Source organism: Martes martes (genome assembly GCF_963455335.1).
Source record: "Martes martes genome assembly, chromosome: 8".
In the NCBI taxonomy this organism is placed as follows: Eukaryota; Metazoa; Chordata; class Mammalia; order Carnivora; family Mustelidae; genus Martes; species Martes martes.
The window spans coordinates 113,295,110-113,318,637 of record NC_137895.1 but is presented as its reverse complement, the minus strand read 5'-3'; the positions used below and the strand labels follow the sequence as shown (position 1 = coordinate 113,318,637).

General features: G+C 34.7%; 1 protein-coding gene across 1 annotated transcript in view; it reads right to left on the bottom strand.

The window, feature by feature from the left end:
• Positions 1-1,836: 1,836 nt before the first annotated feature.
• Positions 1,837-23,528, bottom strand: part of KIF5B (kinesin family member 5B) — a 44,538-nt gene continuing 22,846 nt past the window's right edge. The window contains exons 14-27 of the mRNA XM_080810371.1: positions 23,084-23,152; positions 21,185-21,391; positions 18,794-18,937; positions 14,814-15,002; positions 14,117-14,234; positions 13,548-13,609; positions 13,337-13,446; positions 12,345-12,446; positions 11,258-11,318; positions 11,074-11,145; positions 10,797-10,901; positions 9,453-9,669; positions 8,777-8,926; positions 1,837-4,721 (exon numbers count right to left, since the gene is read on the bottom strand). Coding sequence (XP_080666497.1) covers positions 8,796-8,926; positions 9,453-9,669; positions 10,797-10,901; positions 11,074-11,145; positions 11,258-11,318; positions 12,345-12,446; positions 13,337-13,446; positions 13,548-13,609; positions 14,117-14,234; positions 14,814-15,002; positions 18,794-18,937; positions 21,185-21,391; positions 23,084-23,152 — 1,587 coding nt within the window. The 3' untranslated portion in view covers positions 1,837-4,721; positions 8,777-8,795. The remainder of the gene's footprint in view (positions 4,722-8,776; positions 8,927-9,452; positions 9,670-10,796; positions 10,902-11,073; positions 11,146-11,257; positions 11,319-12,344; positions 12,447-13,336; positions 13,447-13,547; positions 13,610-14,116; positions 14,235-14,813; positions 15,003-18,793; positions 18,938-21,184; positions 21,392-23,083; positions 23,153-23,528) is intronic.

Here is a 23,528-nt window from a genome sequence, read left to right as displayed (position 1 = left end):
CAATGGTGAAAGAATGGAAACAGCCTGTGTCCAATAACAGATGAATGGATAAAGAAGATACCGTGTATGTATGTACGTATAAAGAGTATTACCAATCCATAAAAAAAGAATGAAATGCCATTTGCAACATGGATGGACCTAGAAAGTATAATGCTAAATGAAATCAATCAGTCAGAGAAAGACAAATACAATTTCACTCATGTGGAACTTAAGAAAACTAATGAAACAAGGAAATATTAGAGTGAGACAAGGCAAGTAATAGACTCTAAACTACAGAGAACAAATTGATGGCTACCAGAGGGGAGGTTAATGAGAGTGATGGGGATTAAAGAGTACACTTATCAAGAGGAAGAGAGTAATGTACAGAATAGTTAAAAAAAAAAAAAAAAAAGCATATGCTCTGCAGACTCCACCCTTGGGTCATTTCCGTTTCTGCAATTGTAACTAGAACTGACATATCCCATAAGTGGCAGGACTCCCCACATGCAACTTTGGCCTGGACACTGGCTATGCCAGAAGCCCAACAGAAGCCTCTGAATCTGCTGTGCCCTCCCTTCCCACACCTACCAGCCAAAATCAGTATGCAATGTGCTCCTTTCAGATTACAAGAGGACCAAAAGCAGTTTACATTCACATGTAGCAGACAACATGCATGTACAATTTTGCTCCAGGCCCATGTTAACTCTCCTACCCTCTATCCTAAGTTTGAAGCAATCTGAGTATCTGATCATTCCACAGAACGTCACATCGACACTGTTAAGCTTATTGAGCTGGATGAGACAGAAGTGGCTAGCACACTGAGGCCCTGATAAGACAGACTGTCTCAGCACCCAGTGTGGGAGATAAACCTTATTAAGAATCTGTTTCCATTTAAATCTCTCCATGAAAGGGAAAAATGACTTGAGGCTCATAGAGCGCTCTTAAAAGATAGTAACAAAACATACAAAAAACAAGGAAAAAAGGCACAACTGGTCGCAAATATCAGATGATAATGAAATGAAAATTTTGAAACTTTCAAGTAAAGGAAAAGAATCATTTACCCCGTTTTTCCTATACAAACTATACCACTGGTTAACCAAATAGTAGATGAAGGCAAAGTTCTCTATGACAACTAACAATTATCAAATTAGAATACTGCCGTTCTGTAACCCCTAATAAATTGATAAAGGGATTAATCATCAATGGCAGTTAATAATCCAGCAAGAGACTAGATATTATGTGCCACCTGATGGAATACCACCACCTATGAAATAATGCTGCCCCCTACGCCAACAAAAACAACAATCTGAATCTGAAGTCTCTGGATCCAGGATAAATTTACTTTCCAAGGAAATACAAAGGACGGAGGAGTTAGTATCAAAGGAATGCAATCAGCAAAATATGGGAATTTCTACAGGACAAATAACCTGTTTTCCTCATAAACTAATTACAAGGGGGAAAAATGAGAAAGAGAAATGGAGGGGACACTACTGTAGTATATGGATTATAATTGGGTCTTGATTCAAACAGTTTATACATTGAAATTTTGTTTACAAAAATTTTTTGTGTTTTAAAGAGTATGTATTTTAATATATACACTGAAATACTTATGAATAAATGCATATGACATTTGGGATTGCGTCAAAATAATAGGGGGAGGGGACACACAAGTGTGGTTATGGATGGAACAAGATTAGCCACGAGCCAATTAACTGCTGAAATGGAGTGATAGGTACTTGGATCTTCATCATTTACTACATGCTTTTATATGTGATTAAACATTTCTATAACGAAGAATTTAAGATTATTATCCCTCTCCCCCACCCCCAACAAAAGGCCAAATCACCACTAGAATTCATGAATAGTCTTTCTTTAGTTTTCTCCAGCTAGGCCTGAATGACCATTAAGGAACACTGAGTAAGTATTGAAAAACAAACACTTCTTATACAGGTTAATAAAACAATCCGGCTCAGATGAACAGAACCATGCAGGAAGGCTACACTAAAAGTAACAGGTAAGGCTACAGTAAAGTAACAGGTGAGATTGAGGATTCATTTCTGGTTCTTAATTTTTTAGCCTGCAAACTTAATACCCACTGTCCAAAGAATATGCAATACATTAGGAAACAAAATATACACGAATATAACAACATTTTAGTCACCACCTGCAAGACAAAGGCCACTCAGTCATATGAAATCAACCTAATACTTCACCAAATAAGTTTTAAGAAAGTTACTACATTTCAAAAAATTTTTCCTCTTTATTTAAACATAAAACACATTTACAGCATGCAGGTTAACTTAAAGATTATATGGCGTCTTCCCAAACCAGTTATCTTTGAGTGTATCTTCAAGCACTGAAAATAAACCAACATATTCCACAGGTATATTCAGATTTTCTGTCACCTTATATCAAATTGAAAGTTATGAACAGTAGCTTGCTTAAATTAGACAAATAATTTAATTGATCACCATGAATAAATATTACTCTTTTATTTCATTGAGTTTCTCTCCTGAACCATTTATCAATACCATTCAGAGGAACGTTACTAGTTAGTCCAAAAAAAAAAAAAAAAGACACCGCAAATCGAAACAAGTGTCAATGTTCTAGATGATCAGAAATTTTATAAGAGTAAATGTTGTTTAATGACCTACCATAGCAAAAAGAGCAGTTCACTGAAAACTAATTTATGAAATTCTTTGTACACTTTGTGAAAGTCTGAAATTATAAATAGAAAAGAACCATTTCAATATTTTAAAAAACCCTAACATTGTGAATTCTGAACCACATGCTAATTACAATTGTTTGTTACACAGCACCAATACCCGTGATACATCTTACAAGAATGAACTACCATAATGTTCAGATAAAAGAGAAAAAAAATTCTGCTTCATTTAAGAATACTGCCAAAGAAGCAAGCTTTCTTTTGAAACAAAATACAAATGTCTATGTAAATGCAGCCCAACAGTTCTCCATTTAGAAAACTATCACCATAAACAGGCTATAGCACTTTTTTTTTTTTTTTTTAAGTTAACTGTATTACTTCAATCTTGCTGCACATCAAGTTTTCATCTCAATTTCTGGAGTGTTTCTTTTGACAATCTGAAAAGCAACACCATCATTTTGAAGGTTGCAGACTACAACAGCAAGGACTTTTGACTGTTAAAAAAATAAATAAATAAATTTATCTTTTAAATCAAAACTACTATAAAAGTGGAAATTACAATAGTTAAATAGAAAAATAAGCCAATTATGATCTGAGTCTTCTGACTATGGCTCCAAATTTAATACAAATATCTGTGTATAAAACTTTTTCAAAAAGTTAATTCTGCCAGCCAGATCCTAACACAGAATTTTCCAACTTTCTCTATTGATTGAATCACCTTAGATCATCATTATCTTCAAATTTCTGCTAATATAGGTGTAGTCACCCCACACACAGATGAAGCAAATATTTAAATCTCCCTCCCTACTACATTTTGAACTTCTGAAAATAAGCTTTTGACGTCGTTTGATAAGCTGAGGAAGAAGTGGCAAATATGGATAGATACACTTAGTACAAATTACCAAATTATGGGCTATAGCCAACAAAATTTCTTTGAGGATTATTAGTGCTTGCACTTTGCTATTTCTAGACTAACTAAATAAGAAATAAATTATAGTATATGACTTAATGTAGCAGGTTAAAAATACCTCAGGGATTTCAGACCAAAATTCACCTACAGATTTATAAGCTCACCATTAAGTTCTCCAAAATTTTTCTCAATTTCCATTGGCTATAAATTTAGATCAACCAATACAGTAGTTAAGAATATAAATGCTGTTTAATCCTGTAGTATCTTACTTCATTTCATGAAGATGACAAATTAGTATTTGTCCAATTCTTACATTAATTAGCAGGCTCACCAGAATGAAGCAGAGTGTTTACATTCCATCACACCATGTTGATTATAGAACTGGGAAGAGAAATAGAATTCCCTCTCCAAATCCTCTTTCTTAAATGGAGATTTGCTTCTGATATTATAAAATATTTCTATCCAAGATAATTCAGCAACAGGCATTTCATGAAGACAATTAATTAGCCGTGCTCAGTCTCAAATGCCTTGTTACGCAGTTTTAAGGTTTCAGTGCTCAAACAGTAGTTTTCAGAAGCAAACTTCAGACACAGTACAAATAATTTTAACTCTGAAATCATTTCAAGGGATTTTTAAAGTACAGTACTGACCTGATATATTTTGTGGGCATGTAGTGTTTTAGGTGGTGAAATTAAAGACATTTAATCTAAATGTTCCATTTTCCCTAAAGTAAGGAAGACATTTTATTAAGAAAAGAAAAGTAAGAAGCAGTAGCAGCTAGGTAACTTAAACTGAGATTAAAAAGTAAACACAAACAAACAAACAAACAAAAAACAAGTACAAAAAGCACAATCCTATATGGTACAATTAGCTTGGCACAGTGAAGACTAAATTTAAGACACAAAAGACAAACTGTGTAATAAATAGAACCACAGTTGTAAACTGTCATCTTTTCCCCTCCTAAGACGCCAAAATTGCACTCTAGTTGTGTTGGGAAGCAGCAGAGTTTATAAGAAGAGTGGGTAGGAAACGGCTGTACAGGCCAGGTATAATTTATACATTAAAAAAAAGGTTATAATTCTACAATTCCCAGGGGGTAGAGGTTATAGTCAGTGAATGACTTTGCTTGATATTATGTCCTCTTCAATCTTCAATTATTTTCAACACCTGAAAATAGATGCAAAAAAATTATTTATATAAAATTAGTTTAAAATAATCATGAAAAGAATGAAACAAGTAAATAAAACATACCAATATATTTAAAAACATTTTAGCCAATAGCTTAGACCACTTCCCCCCAATTAAAAATATGGCAATAATTAAATGATTTGATCGCTTTTCTTTTTAATTAGCTTCTGTTTGGAAGAAGCTCTTTGTTTTTATCTCCCCAAGAGAGTTATCAGTGAGCATATGTAGGAATTACATTTAAAAAAAAAAAAGATGGTTAATAAGATGGAAGTCAGTGGACAGTGTCAGTGAGATTCTTAAGCCAAAGACCAAGATGTTATATTCATGGTAGCTGTAAAAAAAAAAAAACAAAAACAAACAAGAAGTGTGGGTCAGGGAGAGGGATAGGTAAAAACAGGATAGATAGAGTAGGAAAAGAAGCAGTGAAATAAACAATTCCAGCTGTTGTTACCTGGAGGCATTCTTGTATTAAGCCACCTATTTACTTGTGTGTTTAGGAAAACTCAACTTGTTGACAGTATTATGCAAGAAAGACAACCAGACATGTAAACTTGGGTTCTAACAGAATCAGTATTATTAACACATTGTTGTCTTCCCCAGAAATAAAACCAGTGTTCTGAAATGTTTTGCTTAATAAGTAAAAATAATTTTAAAATTTCTCTACATATTATTCAACTTTTCAACAGTTTATCACTTACGAAGCTCATATACTCCACAATCATGGTTTAAGACTGAATGATCCAAGGCCTTAAAAAATAAAAACCACTATCCTTTTGGACCAGCAATGAAATAATCCTGTAATCAACTATACTTCTATAATTACTACTTCAAGTCTTCAAAACCTAGTCTGGCTAGGTTAGCTATCTCCCTCATGTGCTAAACTGCTGTCATTACACTGGGATCAGCATTCTACTTTCTAGCTAAAACTTAAGTTATATTTAACAAAGGCCCTGGTCTATCCTCTCTGCAAACAAAATAGGAGTTCAAAGTTTACACATGAATTCTAATGTGAAGACAATACCCAAAAGGAATAAACTTTTATCTGCATCTCTATTTATGCTGTGAAAATCCCTTTGCCCACCTACACTTCCAGAAAAGGCAGCCTGCCTATTACTGAACAGCTGCTCTGTACTAGGTAAAATTTTAACTTGCATAATTCTCAAAAGTGACTTTCATTTCACTAACAAAGGGGCTCAGCAAGTCATTACTCCAAACGGAAAAACAGAGGCTGTCTCTAATTGGCAGGAAAGCAATCTACTGTATGTCTATGGATGTGACACAATATTAAACACATATTACTTTATTTAGCAGTCTTTTTTTAAAAATTTAAACATTTTTATTTATTTATTTATTTGAGAGAGAGAGAGAGAGAGAGAGAACATGAGAGGAGAGAGGTCAGCGGGAGCAGACTCCCCGCTGAGCAGGGAGCCCGATGTGGGACTCGATCCCAGGACTCCAGGATCACAACCCGAGCCAAAGGCAGTTGCCCAACCAACTGAGCCACCCAGGCGCCCTACTTTATTTGGTAGTCTTGTTAAAGATGCTTATGCCCCACCTCATAAATGCTTTCATTATATAAGGAATAGAGAAATAAGGCTATCACACATAGAAATACATCCAGAGGAGGCATATGCTCAAGATAACTGGCCTAGTCTCCTCAGTAAACCAATGTCATTAAAAAGGGAGGATTTTTCTAGATTAAAAGAGACTTCAGAGATCTAAATGAATGTAAACAGTGGTCATGGATTATACCGTGGTTTAGATAAACCAGCTATAAAGGACCTAGTGGGGAAAAAATAATTAGAGAAATTTGAATATGGACTGGCATTAGTTAATATTAAAAATATTTTGTTGCATGCAATGTTACTGTGGTTATGGAAAAAATATTGTTTTATAGGTACATTAGTTTTAGACCATAAATACGTAATTTATGTTCATGCTTAAGAAATTTAAAGGAGTAAAAAAAAGTAAAGAAATTAAATACTATGAAAAGTAATATGTTGAAGTTCATAAAAATAGGAAAGTTGGGATTCAAACTGTGACTTTTCTAAACAACAAAAAATTGGAGTTTCTGCTATATGATGGAATACTAGCAGCTTATTACCTAGTTGTGTTGTACAAGAAAATGTTCAGAACATATTACTAAGTTAAAAAAGCAGGTTACAAGGGCGTCTGGGTGACTCAGTCGTTAAGCGTCTGCCTTCAGCTCAGGTCATGATCCCAGGGTCCCTGGGACTGAGCCCCACATCAGGCTCCCTGCTCAGTGGGGAGCCTGCTTCTCCCTCTCCCACTCCCCCGCTTGTGTTCCCTTTTTCATTGTCTCTCTCTCTCTCTGCCAAATAAATAAAATCCTAAAAAAAAAAAAAAAAAAAGAGCAGGCTACAAAGAAACATATGTACTAAGAGTAGTAGAAGAGTATTCATCAACAGTTTAAAATTAATTAATTTTTAAAAGATCTTATTTATTTGTGAGAGAGAGAGCACAAGCAGGGGGAGCAGCAGCCAGAGGGAGAAGCAGGCTCCCCACCTGAGCCACCCAGGTGTCCCTTAAAATTAATTTAAACATTCTAATATGCAAAGAAAGCACCAGAAAGATACAATGTATTGGATAGTATCTCTGGATTTTATATATACATACATACATATATATATATATATATACACACACACACACACACACACACACATATATCCTACTCTGCCGTTAAGTCTTTATCCTCCTACAAGGAGGTGATCAGAAACAGATTAAGATGAATCTGTTAGGAAAATCATTTGCAACAGATAAATGGAAAGGACAAAGAAATAACTTTAAAAAAAAAGAAAATATAAACAAACCAATAAATATATAAAAAAATCCAAATTCTTACCTTTTTTTAAAGATTTTATTTGACAGAGAGAGAGAGATCACAAGTAGGCAGAGAGGCAGGCAGAGAGAGTGGGGAAGCAGGCTCCGTGCTGAGCAGAGCACCCTGAGATGGTGACCTGAGCCAAAGGCAGAGGCTTATTAACCCACTGAGCCACCCAGGCACCCCCAAAACAATCTGAGTTCTTAATAAATCAACAAGATGTTTATTTTGGACTATTAAAACAGAAGCTTAAAAACTATTAATATTCAGGGGCACCTGGGTGGCTCTATCAGTTAAGCATCTGCCTTCGGCTCCAGTCATGATCCCATGGTTCTGGGATTGAGCCCCACATCGGGCTCCCTGCTCAGCAGGAGCCTGCTTCTCCCTCTCCTTCTGCCCCTTCCCACCACTCATGTGCGTGCACTCTCTCTCCCTCTCCCTTTTCTCTCTTAAATAAATAAAATCTTTAAAAAAAGACAAAAAACTATTAATATTTCATGCTGGCGAAGATGCAACAAAATGGACAGTATCCTTGGCTAAGATGCAATTTGGCCTAATCTTTCTGGCGAGCCATGTTATTAAAATGTATCGAGAGCCTTAAAAAGGTTCACACTTTCTTGGGATGCCTGGGTGGCTCAGTGGGTTAAGCCTCTACCTTCAGCTCAGGTCTTGATCTCAGGGTCGTGGGATCAAGCCCTGCATTGGGCTCTCTGCAGAGCAGGGAGCCTGCTTCTCCCTCTCTCTTTGCCTGCCTGTCTACTTGTGATCTCTCTTGCTGTCAAATAAATAAAATCTTAAAAAAAAAAAAAAGTTCTCACTTTCTTGTAATTCCACTTCTGGGAATCTTCTGAAAATAATCTAAAAGGTGAGGGGACACAAAAAGGTATTTCACACTTGAAATTTTCCAAATAGAAATTTCCATATATGAAATTTGAAATGTGAGACATTTGATAATATAGGAAAAAATCAACTTAATTAAATGTCCAATAAAAGGGAATAGTTAAAACCATGGTATATCCATTAGACAGAATATAAGAGCTTTTAAAAACAATCCAGTATCTTAGTATCTTACACATTAAAAAAAAAAACCCAACTAATATGAAAATCCAAAAAAAGTAGTATTTAATAACCAAAGGCTGAACATTTCCATTTAGAGCTATAATTTAAAAGCCAGATTTAAACTACACACCTGTAGTAATGTGTAAAGATTACACTTGTTTGCCTCCTCCACCTCGAACTGCTACTGGCTGGCTGTTCTGAACAAATGCACCTCCTCCACGAATTGCACTTGGATGAGTTGGAGAAGCTGCTGGATGTTGCCCGGGACGAATAGGCTTAGCTAATATGAAAAAGAAGAACTGACTTTAGAATAAATCTTAGCATATGACTGTAGTGACAGTTTAGGTCTCTTCTCTTCATTCACAATTCCCAAATGTGGTTTTTCTTTGCCATTCTGTTCCTCAGAAAATTTTCTTTTTGATTATAACCTTTTCACCAGGACCTATATAATCCCCAGCCTCTTTAAAAACCTTATTCCTGTATGAATGATTACTCTAAAGCATGTAATATTATTACTAACAACTTACTTTCTTGCAAGTCTCTCTTTGCTTTAGGAATGCTCTCTATATAGTTTCACTTCGTCTGACCACTCTTGCATGTCCAACTAGTTCTTGTTTATTTTCTTGTCCTGTGAATGTAGCTACCCCTCAATCTGCTCTTCATGCCCAACAATGCCACTCTTTGGTAAATTAGAAATACAAATACCTCCATGACAACACATAATCAATCAATCAGATTATGTTTTCAAGTAAATAAAAACATTCAAACCAAGCAAAGTTTAAAAGGTTTTAATGTGTTCTACTAACCAATTTGTGCAGAATGTCCTCTTCTGGCCATATTTTTTGACCTGACTGCTTCCTTTATACGATCTACTTCTTGCTGATAGCGTTTGCGATCACGAGATGCATTTTCTTTGGCTTCTTTCAGTGCTGACTCTAAAGCTTTCACTCTTTCGGCTGTAGCTCTAAGTCGCTTTTCCAACTTAGGAAGTTCACAGCGAAGATCTGCATTATCACGTACCAACTACAGGTACATAAAGAAAATAAGCAGTTTAGCTTTAACAAGATGATTTGAGAAAATACAAACATTTCATAATTTCTATTTATTTATTTATTTATTTATTTATATTTTTTAAAGATTTTATTTATTCATCTAACAGATAGAGATCACAAGTAGGCAGAGAGGCAGGCAGAGAGAGAGGGGGAAGCAGGCTCCCTGCCGAGCAGAGAGGCCGATGCGGGGCTCGATCCCAGGACCCTGAGATCATGACCTGAGCCGAAGGCAGAGGCCTAAACCACTGAGCCACCCAGGTGCCCAATAATTTCTCTTTAGAAAAAAAAGTAAAACTACATTTTATATTAACATTTTCCATTTAGCTAACTTAACTTAGGCAGCAACATGCAAAGAATACATACATCCATGCATATCATCTATATATGTATTTCTCACAGATATAATTTCACTCAATTTTGGGGGGGACAAGGGGAAATTATTCTGTCTCCTCACTAGGCAATGACAATAGGTGTAACACAGTGTTAGGTCTCTTTAATAAGGTACTAAATCTGGTAAACACCATTTTAAGTGTTAAAATAAGTGTGGAAAGCAAAACGGCTAAAATTCCCTTTACTCTAGTACAAACATCACACTTATATGAACAAAGATGTGCAATTCCGTATGCTAAGAAACTTTAAAAATAATTAAATCACATATCAAGCCACAAAAAAGCAAAACAACAAAAACAAAGACCCACACAATAAGCACAATTGAAAAAAAAATGAACTGCTTCATTATTTCATATAGTTCACACTCTGGGGCATTAAATGACAGACAAAAAATACTATATTTTAACTGCAAAGTCCTATCTACTAAAGATTTAAAAATTGTCATGAATAAGTGCGAAAAACTGACAGGCCTGAAATCCTAGAAAATAAATAATGCCCATTTTCATTGGCCTCTTGGTAACAGGGTTGTTAAAAACATTAACTTCCCTAAAAATTGCTAGCGATTTATTTACATAATTGCTAGATAAAGCAATGGAAACAGCTCAGGGCATGAAAATTCCTTAGGCCTCGGAAATACTCAAACACTTGCCATTCCTCAATTTTTTTCTTATAATTTTGCAGTTACTTATAAAATAGATTGTTTGTTACCTGTTTGTGCACTTTAGTGAGTTGTTCAAGGTTATTTTCAAGAAAGGAGATCTTTTGCTTTTGAGCAGCACTGCCTCCAGTGTCATCAGAATCGATCTCGGCACTCTAAGAAAAGAAGGTCAATGAATACTATGAAAACATTAAAAGTTAATAAGTTCTAACCGTAACTATACAAAAATTGTTATGACAACGTAAAATTACCTCACTTACAGATATAAATAATTAAATATAGTAAGCACCATTTATATAAATACCCACCTCAGTATTATCTTATTACCTTTTTAACTCTGGTGGCAAGGTCCTGAACAAAGAGTTTCCGCAGGTTGTGCAAAGTCTGAAGTTCTTTTGCCTTGAATTAAGAACAGCAATGTTTTTGGAATTTGGTCTTTACATATTTAGTATAACCAAGGGGAAACCCATTAAACATCCCACCATCTTATTTATTTTCGAGCTTTTCTTACCACTGTCTCTTCCAAACCCTTCAAATCTTGTCTTGCTTGTTCTCGTCTATCTTGCATGACTCTAAACAGCAGAATATACATATTTTCAACTCTGATTCCATAAAGTTAGTTTTATTTTCAAATAAATTTTACATGCCTCACAATCTCCTTCTAAATCTATAGTTTATTAGAAAAAAAACTACAGCAGTGTAGAGATGAAATAAAATGTAGCAGAATTCAAAGAATTAGAAAGGAATGGTTCTTATATTTTAGAATACACCACATAGAACACACTAACTACTATTTTTCCAAAATAATTCTGATTAAACTGGCAATTATAAATTACTGAAGACTAAAACATTTTACGTATTTCGTATTAAAATTATTCTAAACAGAACTATGGTTGAGATTCGGCAGTTTGTGTAACACCAATTCTGAAAGCTGGTCCTGACATGTGACTGTACTAATAAGAGAAGTTCCATTTGTAAATCATCTGTCATAAATTCAAGAAGTGAGAAGTTATAGTCATGAGTTTTCTACCTGCTGAGATTCTAGAAAACTGCGTACTGAGTATACTCTCAGTACACCAGGTAAAGTAAATGATGAACACTTCTTTTTAAATTTCACAGAAGGCTTTTGTGGCAGATCCTGAAATCTTCTAAATGACTTAATGATATTTAAGATATATTTTTATAACGAAATCCTGACAGAAGTCTGAGCCTGCCATCAGTGAAGAATACAGGACCTTGCAAATTTTAAGGTATATATTAAAACTCAGAAGGTTTAAGAAAAATATCCTTTAGCCGATAAAAACTTAAAAATGTGTCCACTGGATACATCCAAGAGCAATGCCTGCAGTCCTCTAATTTACTTTTGATTTTGTTTTTTCTTTAGATTTCATTTATTTACTTATTTGAGAGAGAGACAGTGAGAGAAGAGTGAGAAAGCACGCGAGAGCAAAGTAGCAGACTCCTGGGTGAGCAGAGGGAGCCTGACACAGGGCTCAAGCACAGTAACGACCTAAGATGAAGGCAGACACTTAACTGACTGAACCAATCACATGCCCACAGCTGTTAGTTTTTAAATTTGAATTAAAACATTTACTCACGTAAGTTCATGTAGTTTTCTACTCTTTTCCTGATCTGTAGCTTTCAACTTCTCATGCTCTACTCTTAGACGTTCCTGCTCTAACATCATTTTCTGGTTTTGGCTGACAAAAGAAAATATGTAACACAATATCAATATCAAAAAAACACAGTATCAATTTTCTGAACGGCACCATTAAAATTCTTTCAAATTCTTAAATTCCATCATTTCACTACTGAGATACTCAAGACCCACAAGTCCCCCACAAGGGAAGGAAGAGGACCTGGCTACTTTCAGTAATGAAATATTTTTCATATTTTGGTTTGAAGCCATGAATCTCATTCTGTATTTATCATTAAGGCATTATCATTAAGACCCACATATCAAAATTTGTCATCATTTTTTGTTACTCTCCTCTGGTTCCTACTAAAATCGTGACTTAGTTGCAGACCTCCAATTTTTATAAATTCTAGGCTATGTATACATACAGCTATGGAAACAGAGAAAATGAAAAACCAAGAATACAATTATTTTTTTCAAAGTTCTTGAATTAAAATAAAATAAAAACTTTAAAAAAACCCCAACCTTCTAAAACCCACATTTCCAGAAGTTTTTCTCTGTTAGGGAATATTTAAGAAGGAAGTTTATTTTTAAAAATCCTTTTTTCTTTTTTAAGATTTTATTTATTTGAGAGAGGGAGATTGAGAGGGAGAAGCAGACTCCCCACTGAGCAGGGAGCCTTGACATGGGGCTCAATCCCACAATCCTGAGATCATGACCCAAGTCAAAGGCAGATGCTCAACCAACTGAACCACCCAGGTACCCAATTTTTAAAAATTTCACCCAGAACTTAGAAGTTATGCTCTTAACTAAAAAGATTCTTTACATGCAAGGCAAAATGAAAATTTTCAATGAAAAATGGAGACTTCTGAAAGGATATTATTTCCTCTTGCTAGACAGTCAATCTTTCTGAGTTAGCTTCTAATATCTCAGAGAGAAGAAAAGTATACTTACTCTTGAAGATCAGTGATGAGTTTTTCTTTTGCCTCAACTTCATCTCTCAAACTACTGATCTGTTTTTGATGTGTTTCTCTGTGGCTTTGGATCTGCTGTTCAACCGCTTGCTGAAATTATTGGGAGAAAAGGGTTTAAATCAGATTAATCAAGACTAAGAATAAGAACAATGGATTAAAGTCATTAGAATCCAACATTACAGCAAACTTGCCTTAACTTCATTTGCAGTCTGAACCTTATTTAAGTGCTCCTTTTCCATCTCATGTACTTTCTCTGTTTGGGTAGAGAGAAAACAGGGAAGAAATAAGCCTTAAAGTTCTTCCTATAAACCAAGGAGCCAAAGGTTTTATGAAGGATCTGTTGCTTGGCAGTACTTGACTTTAAATTATCTAAATGCTACATAGTAAATCTTGCTCTCCGGCCTCAGAACATGTTTACTAATAATATATTTATATCCTTTATGTTGATATTATAGTTTATTTTCTTTGCCTAATCCTGGAACAGATGGGTTAGGGCATGGTAGGAGCTAAGACAGCTTTCTCTATCCCCTATGTTAAGATTTATACATACCCCGCCCCCAGCCACACATGCCCCTCATAACTTTGTGGGAAATTCCTAGATTGGCCACTTCCATATTCAAACACAATTTTAAAAATAGGTTTCAAAACCATTTTAAAATATATTATTTCTGTTCCAAGTTATCCATATTCCCACTATTTTCAGTGTAAATTTAATTTACTACAATTATACTAAAGAAATAAAAAAATCAAAAGTTAATACCTTGTGCTCGAAGCTGGACTAGTTCTTCACTGAGGGAATCAACCGATTCCTCAAGCTGTCTTTTCTTTTGCTCCACATTTTGAAGGTATTCAGTCAATGATTTGATTTTGGCTTCATGCTTTTGGGAAAAATATACTGATATGAAGTGCCAAAAGAATAAAGTCTCATGCACACATTTTGTTCTTAGGGATAATCTGAAAGTTAGCAGGTTTTCTCTGTGTATCTAAACATGTAATATTACAATGATAATTTAATTAAGGAAATGGTCCCCAGTATAGCTTACAACACTTGCAAACTATGGTATTGATCGCTGAACTATGCAATATCCTTACTAGTATCTTCATCTAACATTACTCTCTTTTTTCCCTACTTCTACAACTCCTATCTTGGTGAATGGCCTCATCCATTCAGTTGCCAAAGCCAGAAAACTGGTTCTGCAGTTGTGTACCCCAGAATTCTTCTAGATTTTTCAAAAGCCAAATCAGTCACATTTTCCTAGCAAATTTCTATATATAACATATACATACATGTCACTAAATATAACCCAGTTAAATTCACTCGCAGGAAAAACTAACTGACCTTTTTATTGTTACCCAAAATAACCCACAGAAGGTCATTTTCCTTAAAATTTTTATAATCAATAAAATGTATACATGGCTGTTCAAAAAGTGAAGAAACTTTGTTCTGTTATACATACTTGAGAGATACGAAGCTGGCATGCTGCTAATTCCTTTTCATTTTCTTCCATTTTTTTGTTGCTTTCAGTTTGTGTACTTTCTAACTGTTTGCAGCGTTTTACCATTGTTTTTACTTCTGATTTCATTTTGCTAATGTAGAGCCTTGCAACAGTGAACTCTTCATCTATCATGCCAGTTCCTTCAGGCTGCTGTAAGAAAAAAAAAAATTAAAAACAAAAATGTCCAGTTTGTGGTTACCTAATTAGACTCTAAAATCTTTTAACAAAATAAGTATTACCCAATATTCATAAAAAGTATGGAGTTTTTCTTTCATTAAATATTGTTCTTAATAAAGGGCAAGTAAACTTAGCTTAATTTTTACCTTCCTTGTTTTCTAAAACTTAATGTTAATACATGCTTACAAGGGAAAACAACAAATGCAACCTAAAAACAAACTGAAGACACTGCTTCTTTCAATTTTTAGATTTCTTCTTCATTGATAATCATATGTAAGCCCAGTATAAAACTTAGTAATGATGTTTAGGGGCAGAGACAGGATGACTTTTAAGTTCAATAAAGAAGAACCGTGGTGACTGTACATTCCCTAAGTTTCATGGGTTTCATTAAAAATTCCAGTACAGTATTCAGTGTCAAAATTAAGTGGAGCTTGAGAAGAAATAAGACTGCCTTTGTTTGTAGAGGGTAGGATTATTTAAAAAACACACAACAATGTCTAGAAATAGTAAGCCATTATAGTTAATATAGCAGAATACAAGATTAACTTATGAAAGTCACATTCTTATACCAGCAATGAAGAAGGGAATGTGAAATTAAAAAAACAGTGGCACAGACATTAGAATGAAAAGAAAAAAGTAATACTTAGGCATAAATGTAATATAGCAAGTATAAAATCAATATGACAAATCAATGAAGAACTAAACAAAATGGGAGATATTCCATATTCATGGATAGAAAGACTCAATAGTAAGATGTCAGTTCTTCCCAACTTGATCTATGGATTTAACATAATCTTAATAACAATCCCTGCAAGTTTATCAACAGACACTAAAGTTTTAAAGGGAAAGGCAAAAAACCTGAAGAGCCAAACACTACTAAAGAACAAAGTCAGAGGATTGATACTACTCAACTTCAAGACTTATTATAAAGCTAGAGTAATCAAGATGGTGTGGGACTGGCAAAAGAACAGATGGTAACTGGAACAGAATAGAGCCCAGGAACAGACACACACAAATACAGTCATTTGATCTCTGACAAAGGGGCAAAGGCAATTCAGTGGACAAAGAACAGATTTTTCAATGAGCTGTCACAGAAAAACTATCAATCCAGACGTAAAATAACAAAGCTTGACAGACCTTATACCTATCAGAAAAAAGAAACCTCCAAATGGATCACAGACCTAAATGTAAATTATATAAAACCAAAAATCTCCAAAACAGGAAAAAATCTAGGTGACCTTGGGTATGGACATGAGTTTTAGATACAATGCCAAAAACTCAATCCTGAAAGAAAAATTTGTAAGCTAAACTTTATTAAAATTAAAAACTTCTGCTCTGTAAAAGACACTGTTAAGAGAATGAAAAGATAAGCCACAAATTGGGAGGAATATGTGCAAAACACTTACCTGTAAAGGACTCTACCCAAAACATAGAGAGATCTCTTTAAAACTCAAGATAAGAAAACAAACAATCCCACTGCAAATTAAAACAATAAGATAACACTATATACATCTCAAACCAAAAAAGTGACAACATCAAACACTTGTCAGCATGTGAAGTAACAAGAGTGCTCATTCACTGCTGACTGGAATACAAAATGCTACAGCCACTTTGGGGGTTTCTTATAAAGCCAACTCTTAACATATGTTCCAGCAATTATGCTCCTAGGTATTTTAATCCAACTGAATTGAAAAGTTATGTTTACAGGAAAATTTGCATATGAATGTTTATAGCAGCTTTATGTGTAATTGCCAAAGACCTCAAGTAACCAAGATGGCCCTTGATAGAGGAATGGATAAACTGGTATATCCACACAGTGGAGTATCTGGTGATAAAAGAAATGAGCTATCAAGCCATGAAATAACTTAACTGCATGTTGCTAAGAAAAGCCAGTTTAAAATGAAAAATACTGTATGATTCCAACTATATGGTATTTTGAAAAAGGCAAAACTATACCTGAAAAGATCACACTGGCTGTTGTTCAGGGGAGAGGGGTTAATACGGTAAGCACAAGGGATTTGTAAAGGAGGTGAAACTGTTCTATATATATAACTATACTGTAATGGTGGTTCTGTATCATCCATCTGTCAAAATCCATTAACCATACGACACAAAGAGTGAATCACAATGTAAAAACCACAAAGTTAATAAAGCTCAGCAATGCTTAATGATGATGTTAAGAGGAAAAGAATTACATACAAATGACAAAAGTACTGAGAATCCTTTTTTTTTTTTTTAAGAACCTATTTGCAAGGCTGACTTGGATCAAAATGCTATAATGGCATAGTGAAAAAAAAAGTGTAGGGAGTCAAGGAACCTGTATTTTATCACTGGCACTGCCACTGAAAATAAACAATTTCTTCTCTTTTCTCTCTTTTTACCACTTTTTCACTTAAATTAAGACTTAGTTGAACATAAAATGGAAAGACTTTTCTAAAAAGAAGCTGCAGGGTGCATCAGTGGTTCAGAAAGCTAAACATTTGCCTTTGGTTGAGGTCATATCCCTGGGTTCTGGGATCGAGCCCCATGTCAGGCTCCTGGCTCAGTGGGGAGCCTGCTTCTCCCTTTCGCCCTGCTCATTCTCTCTGTCCCTCAAATGAAAGAAAATCTTTAAAAAAAATTAAAAAATAAAAAGAAGACACAAATCTATAGAACAAATTTTGAACACCTATCTCGTGTTTAGTGATATGAAATAAATTTACTTTCCCATCACTGAAGAGTCCCACATAGCTCTATCACATTAGTTCACCCTCAATGTTCAGATGGAACATTCTGGAGAGAAGAAAGAGTAAGTCAAGTCACCCAGTATTTAACATTTTTTTTTTTTTGGTCTCAACAGCATGAGCCAACATTAAAAAATGATGTATTAGGAGACAAATCCTTGTCTCCATCAACACACAGCAGCTTTGAATAACAACTAACAGAAGAAATGTGTACTCCATATTGGAAACTTTTATTTCATTTTCAAATCTTGTTAAACTAGGCATCTTATTCTTAGTAGGCTGTCATAATAAACCCTAGTGTAAGTTTGTTCTTTGTTACATAATTAAGTTTCAATCAAGAAGAAAAAGTCCAAACAAATACCTACTGCAACATATGAATCTTTCATATCATGTACATGTGTTTGCAATTAAGAGTTTTAGTTTGCTTTTTTTGGTCTAAGTTTTAAAATTTACCAGGTCACTAATCTTTTCTTCTTATCACATGCCTAGTGCTAACATAACCAATGTTAGTATTCTAAAAAAGATTAAAAAGAATAAAAGGCATATAGGTACTGCAACATTTTGATTACTAGTAACTCTGAAATTCAAGGTATTATTCTCTCTACTGTTACATGTCTGAAATTTTTCATAGTAGAACTTTAAAATTAGTAGTACTCATCTTTTTTATCTTCTCAAATATTTAAAAGCAACCACAGGCCAATTCATTTATGAGTTAACTCCCTGAGCTAATCTTCACTGTTGCCCCAGTTACATACTTTCATGTACAGTAATTTATTAACATAATCTCTAAATGGAAAATCTTTACATGGTAGAGAAAAGAACCAAACATGGGATCCAAATAAATGATACTGCTTTTGAGCATCTCTTATTCTCTTCCTCTTTCCTCACCTATTTAAAATGAAATTAATACCTACATCTACTACACATTGTTGTTTTGAATGAGATAATGGGTATGAAAAGAACTTTGTAAAAGTTAAGTAGTAAACAGAAGTATGAGTTCTCTACTGATAATCATACTTAGTATTTGGTTAGTATATTTACCTTTACGTCATTATTTCCTACAGCAATTCCGATTTCTGCAAGGTCTTTTAGTAAAGATGCCATCATCTCAGCAGCTCGTTTCTTCTGGTGGTTGGTCATTTCCTTAAGTTTCTGAAGTTCAGCATCTATACTTGCTAAAGTTGCCTAACAGAACCCAAAACAAAAGGCACAGTTAAACCTAGTAAGTGAAAGATTACTTCAAATATTGACAGGTATTTCAGTTCACCCAGGACTCACAAAAGCATTATTTTCTACTTTCAGTTTTTTGAACTAACTGATCTACTGAATTCTGGGATAGCTCCCAGTTTAAGCTTAGAAAATATTTTAGACCTAACAGACGCTGTAAAGTAGCCAGATTATGCTCTTTGAAAACCAGATAGTTTGTACCATTTCACTATATATTTTTTTAAAGATTTTATTTATTTGAGAATGAAAGAGCAGGAGAACACAGGCAGGGGGAGCGGTGGAAGCAGAGGGAGGAACCCAGCATGGGGCTCTGTCCCAGAGCTGAAGGCAGTTGCCCAACCAACCGAGCCACCCAAGCATCCCCCCATTTCACTAATTTTTGAGACTGGGTTATGTTTCCTACCTAGAAGTGAGAAACTTCCAAAATAATTAGATTGAATTTTCTTTTATTACCATAGTATGTCTTATCTTTGGAAACAGAGTCTGAGCAAAATAATGTTAGAATAGAACTGAACTTTCTAGACGGTTTGTATGTTTTATCTATTTTCTATATACATAGTCCCTGGAAAAGTCCACTTGATAATTACTGCTTCTTTGATACTATGACATAAGCAATTATCTAGGAGATAGTGATGAAGCAGCATTACTGAGTTTAATTAAGTTTAAAATAATAGCTGCTTTACCAGCAACAAAGTCACTATAATTTCGAAAAGTCCAACTCAATTTGGCCACATTAAAACTAATCATTATACCACAGGTCAGATACTAAAAGTCAGTAAGTTGCATTAAAAACTGCAGTTGCTTGGGGCGCCTGGGTGGCTCAGTGGGTTAAAGCCTCTGCCTTTGGCTCAGGTCATGATCCCAGGGTCCTGGGATGGAGCCTGTATTGGGCTCTCTGCTCAGTGGGGAGGCTGCTTCACCCACCCCCTCTGTGTGCCTCTCTGCCTACTTGTGATCTCTATCTGTGAAATAAGTAAATAAAATCTTTTTTTAAAATGCAGTTGCTTTTAATAAAGATGCCATTATTTTGGTTTCTTGTTTCTTCTGGACATTTCCCTAAGTTTCTGAGTACCAGTAGTGTGTCCACCCAGTTTAATCTAAAATACCAGGCATACCTTTCAAGTCTCATAAGGTAGCATGCATTAATTTCTAAATCACCAGGTATTTTCTCTAACAATTGAGTAGCAATGTTGTACACATATAAAAAGATACAGAACACTGTAAGGTTTCTAACTTCTACTACCAATGTAGTGCTGACAGATTCAGCTTTGTAACTGAGACACAGACAGAACTGTCATAAAGACTGAAACTGGTGACTGAAGACCAACTACAGCTTCGAATTGTAAGAAATTCCTGTTGTTCTTCCAAACAGTAATTAGATGTGCTAATAATGCAAACTCAGTAAGAGTTATAAGGGCACCTTGACCTCCATGCTATTAAATTGTAACTTTGGAGATTAACAGGGAAAAATGAATTTCTCATCAGGGGCATGAAACCTTTAAAAATAGTATTGACTGCTTTTCTTTAAATAGGTGAACAAGGATAGGGAAATAAGTAGTGAACACTGACACTGAGTTCAACTCTAGATGTGGTTTCTGGACAAGAAGTTGGTATTGACAGTAATAAAATGTTGGTAAGAGAGCTCTTCCATGATGCCACTGCAAGTATAGTAGTCACAATCACAGTTATATACTACCTTTGACATCACTCTAGGAGGGTGGCAAATCCTGTCTTATAGCAATGATAACAAATAAAGATCCTTATTTATTGCAGAATCCCAAGGAAGAGCCTTCACTGTGCTAGGTAGGCTCTGTGCCAGGGGCTGGGAATGTAACAGTAAACAAAACCCAGGTTATAGAAAGTTGTATCTCCTTCTTTTATGTGCACATTTCTTACTTAACAGTCATCTAATAACATTATTGAACAATTAGAAGTTAAACTTATTTTTCCTTTAACATTAGACTATTAGGAATAGCCAACAATTCTTCAAATGGCATTTTAATTATCTTTTAACAGATCTTCAGGAACTAAAAGATAACTCTCTTCCTTCACCTCTAAGGTTTTATATAAAGGAGGAACTGAAGTTGAGGCTTGGAATGCCTTAAGAACAGATACTATCAGTATTAAGCTTACTAGAAAGAAGCTAGTTAATTTCAATTAAGAATACTTTTACTACAATATTAAGAAAACAGAATGATAACCTACCGATTTCTGATTTAGTTCATCACTAAGCAATTCATATTCCTTGGTTTTATCTTCAACTTCCTGAGATTTCTGATCATAATTGACAGCAAGCTCCTCTAAGGCTTGCAAAACTTCTTTTACTTCTTCTTTAGAGGCATCATTTTCTGCTTGCAGGCGATTCAGTTCAGCCTGCATGTTATCTTGATCCCTTCTCGTAGATGCCAAAAGCTACATGAAAGAGTAAAAGTATACAGATATAAAAAGGTATACAAGTTTAACAAAGAATAAAATGTGGATGCTATTAACTGTGTGAACACTTATTCATTCAACAGATTTACTGACTACTATATGCAGGCACTGTGATAGACACTGTGGGAGACAGTAAGAAAATTAAAAAGACTTTGTCTTTGAAGAATCTAGTAGAAGAAAAAAAGGTACATAAATAGATGCAATACATGACAGAATGTTAACTAAGAGCCATAAAGGAGGGAGAGGACGTGACAAAGTGCTTGGCAGTACGTATGTATGTATTTATTTATGCTTGGTAGAGTATTTCTGCAGGTTATTCATGAAGAAGGTGGCAAGAATTGGCCAATTTTAGTCATGTGCAAATTACTTTAATGGAAAGGAAAAGGCATACTAGGTTCATGAATAATGAGCATAGAAAAAGAAATTAGTAAATGTTTAGAAAACATGCTTTAAAGTTTAGATTTTCTTTGGTCAAAAAGGGATGGCACCTGAGCTATGCCTCAGGAAAACTTAGCATCAACATACAAAATTTGAACTGCAGAGAAGCCAAGAGGCTAGTTAGCAGAATATTGCAAACGTCTATGGTCAGTGGCTTTTAAGTAGGGAGAGGCATCTGGAAATTTGTAGGAGTATTTCTAATGGTGCAGAATGCTAATGGTACTTAGAAGTGGGGCCATGCATGCTAAATGTCCTATAACACACAGCACAGAATATTATAATGAAGAATTGTGTAGATGTTTACTAGTGACCTTTCTGAGAAAACATGCCATAACTGAAGTACAAAGATGATGTGACCAGGACTAAGTTGACTGATGGTGGCTATCTCTTCTTTACTGAAGCTATATAATCTTTGGCCCCATCTCCAAAACAAACCTTGAATGAAGTACCATTTTTTTAATTATCCCCCTGCTCTGCCAGGTAAGATAAACTGAGGGTCTGAACTAGGTGACAAACTAGAGAAGAAGAACTTGAAAGAACTATTATTAAAGTAAAGAAGGCAAAAATGAACAGGTTTGATGAAGGCAGACATGGTGAGAGAGGAGTAAAACATGTTTCATTCAATGATATTCTCAATCCCACAGTAAGTCATACCTTAAATTATACAATTATTAAAGACAGGTCCAAGCAATTCAGAGATCAGTTATTTTCTTTCTTTAATTAGCCCTTTAAACCTGTATCTGTGTGTTTAAGTGAGGAATGACAATACAACATTGTGTTTTTAATATTTCTTCCTTCATTTACATGTGGAAATACTCTCCATAAAGGGAGGAACAGTCTAAAGTTATCCCAGCCCAGTGTAATAAGTCTTTCTCAAGAATTAATAAGACATGTTTTGGGGGAGAATAAAGACGTAAAACAGCACTGTATGTCAAGCAAGGAAAGTAGAAGACAGAGTTAAAAACTCCAGTAGAACTATAAGAAAAGAATACTGAAAAGTTTCCTCTCCCCTCCAGTTAGAACTCAAACTGGAAAAACAGAAAAACCTTAAGAGGAAGTGAATCTTTGCTTTAATCCAATGATGTATCATATGCACAGTGAAGCACGGAAATATTAAAAAAACTTGTTGATGTACTCCAGTATATTCTAAGCTCTGTAGGTTCTTTTATGTTTAAATAATAGTGACAAACTATAAAGCTTTTCTGAAAGCAGTATGTAAGGTATTCAACTTACTTCTTCTTGATCCAACATTTGTGTCTTCAGTTTCTCTACCAATTGGCTCTGTTGATTAATTTCTTCATCCTAGAATTTTAAAGTAGTAAGTTAACGAAGTAGCTCACAACCGGATTCTATTTTCTAATACAAATAGTAAGATTACTATTCCCCTGATCAAAATATTTCAAAACTGTTTCTCTAAATTCAGCATAGCTTATTTCAATCTCCTAGAAAAAAGCTGAAATAGATGGAATTTCTTTCAATTAGTAATTGTGACATCACCCAAATTTAAAAAGGCTTGTTTATAAAAAAAAATAGTTTAAATGCAAAAACAATAAACGTTTAAATCTATTACTGAAAATTATGGCCAGGCAGCTATTCCAAAACTGCCGTATATGGTTAAGATACATATAAAATATCACCTAAAACCAAAATCAGAACTATTTACTTCTAGTCTCTCCAC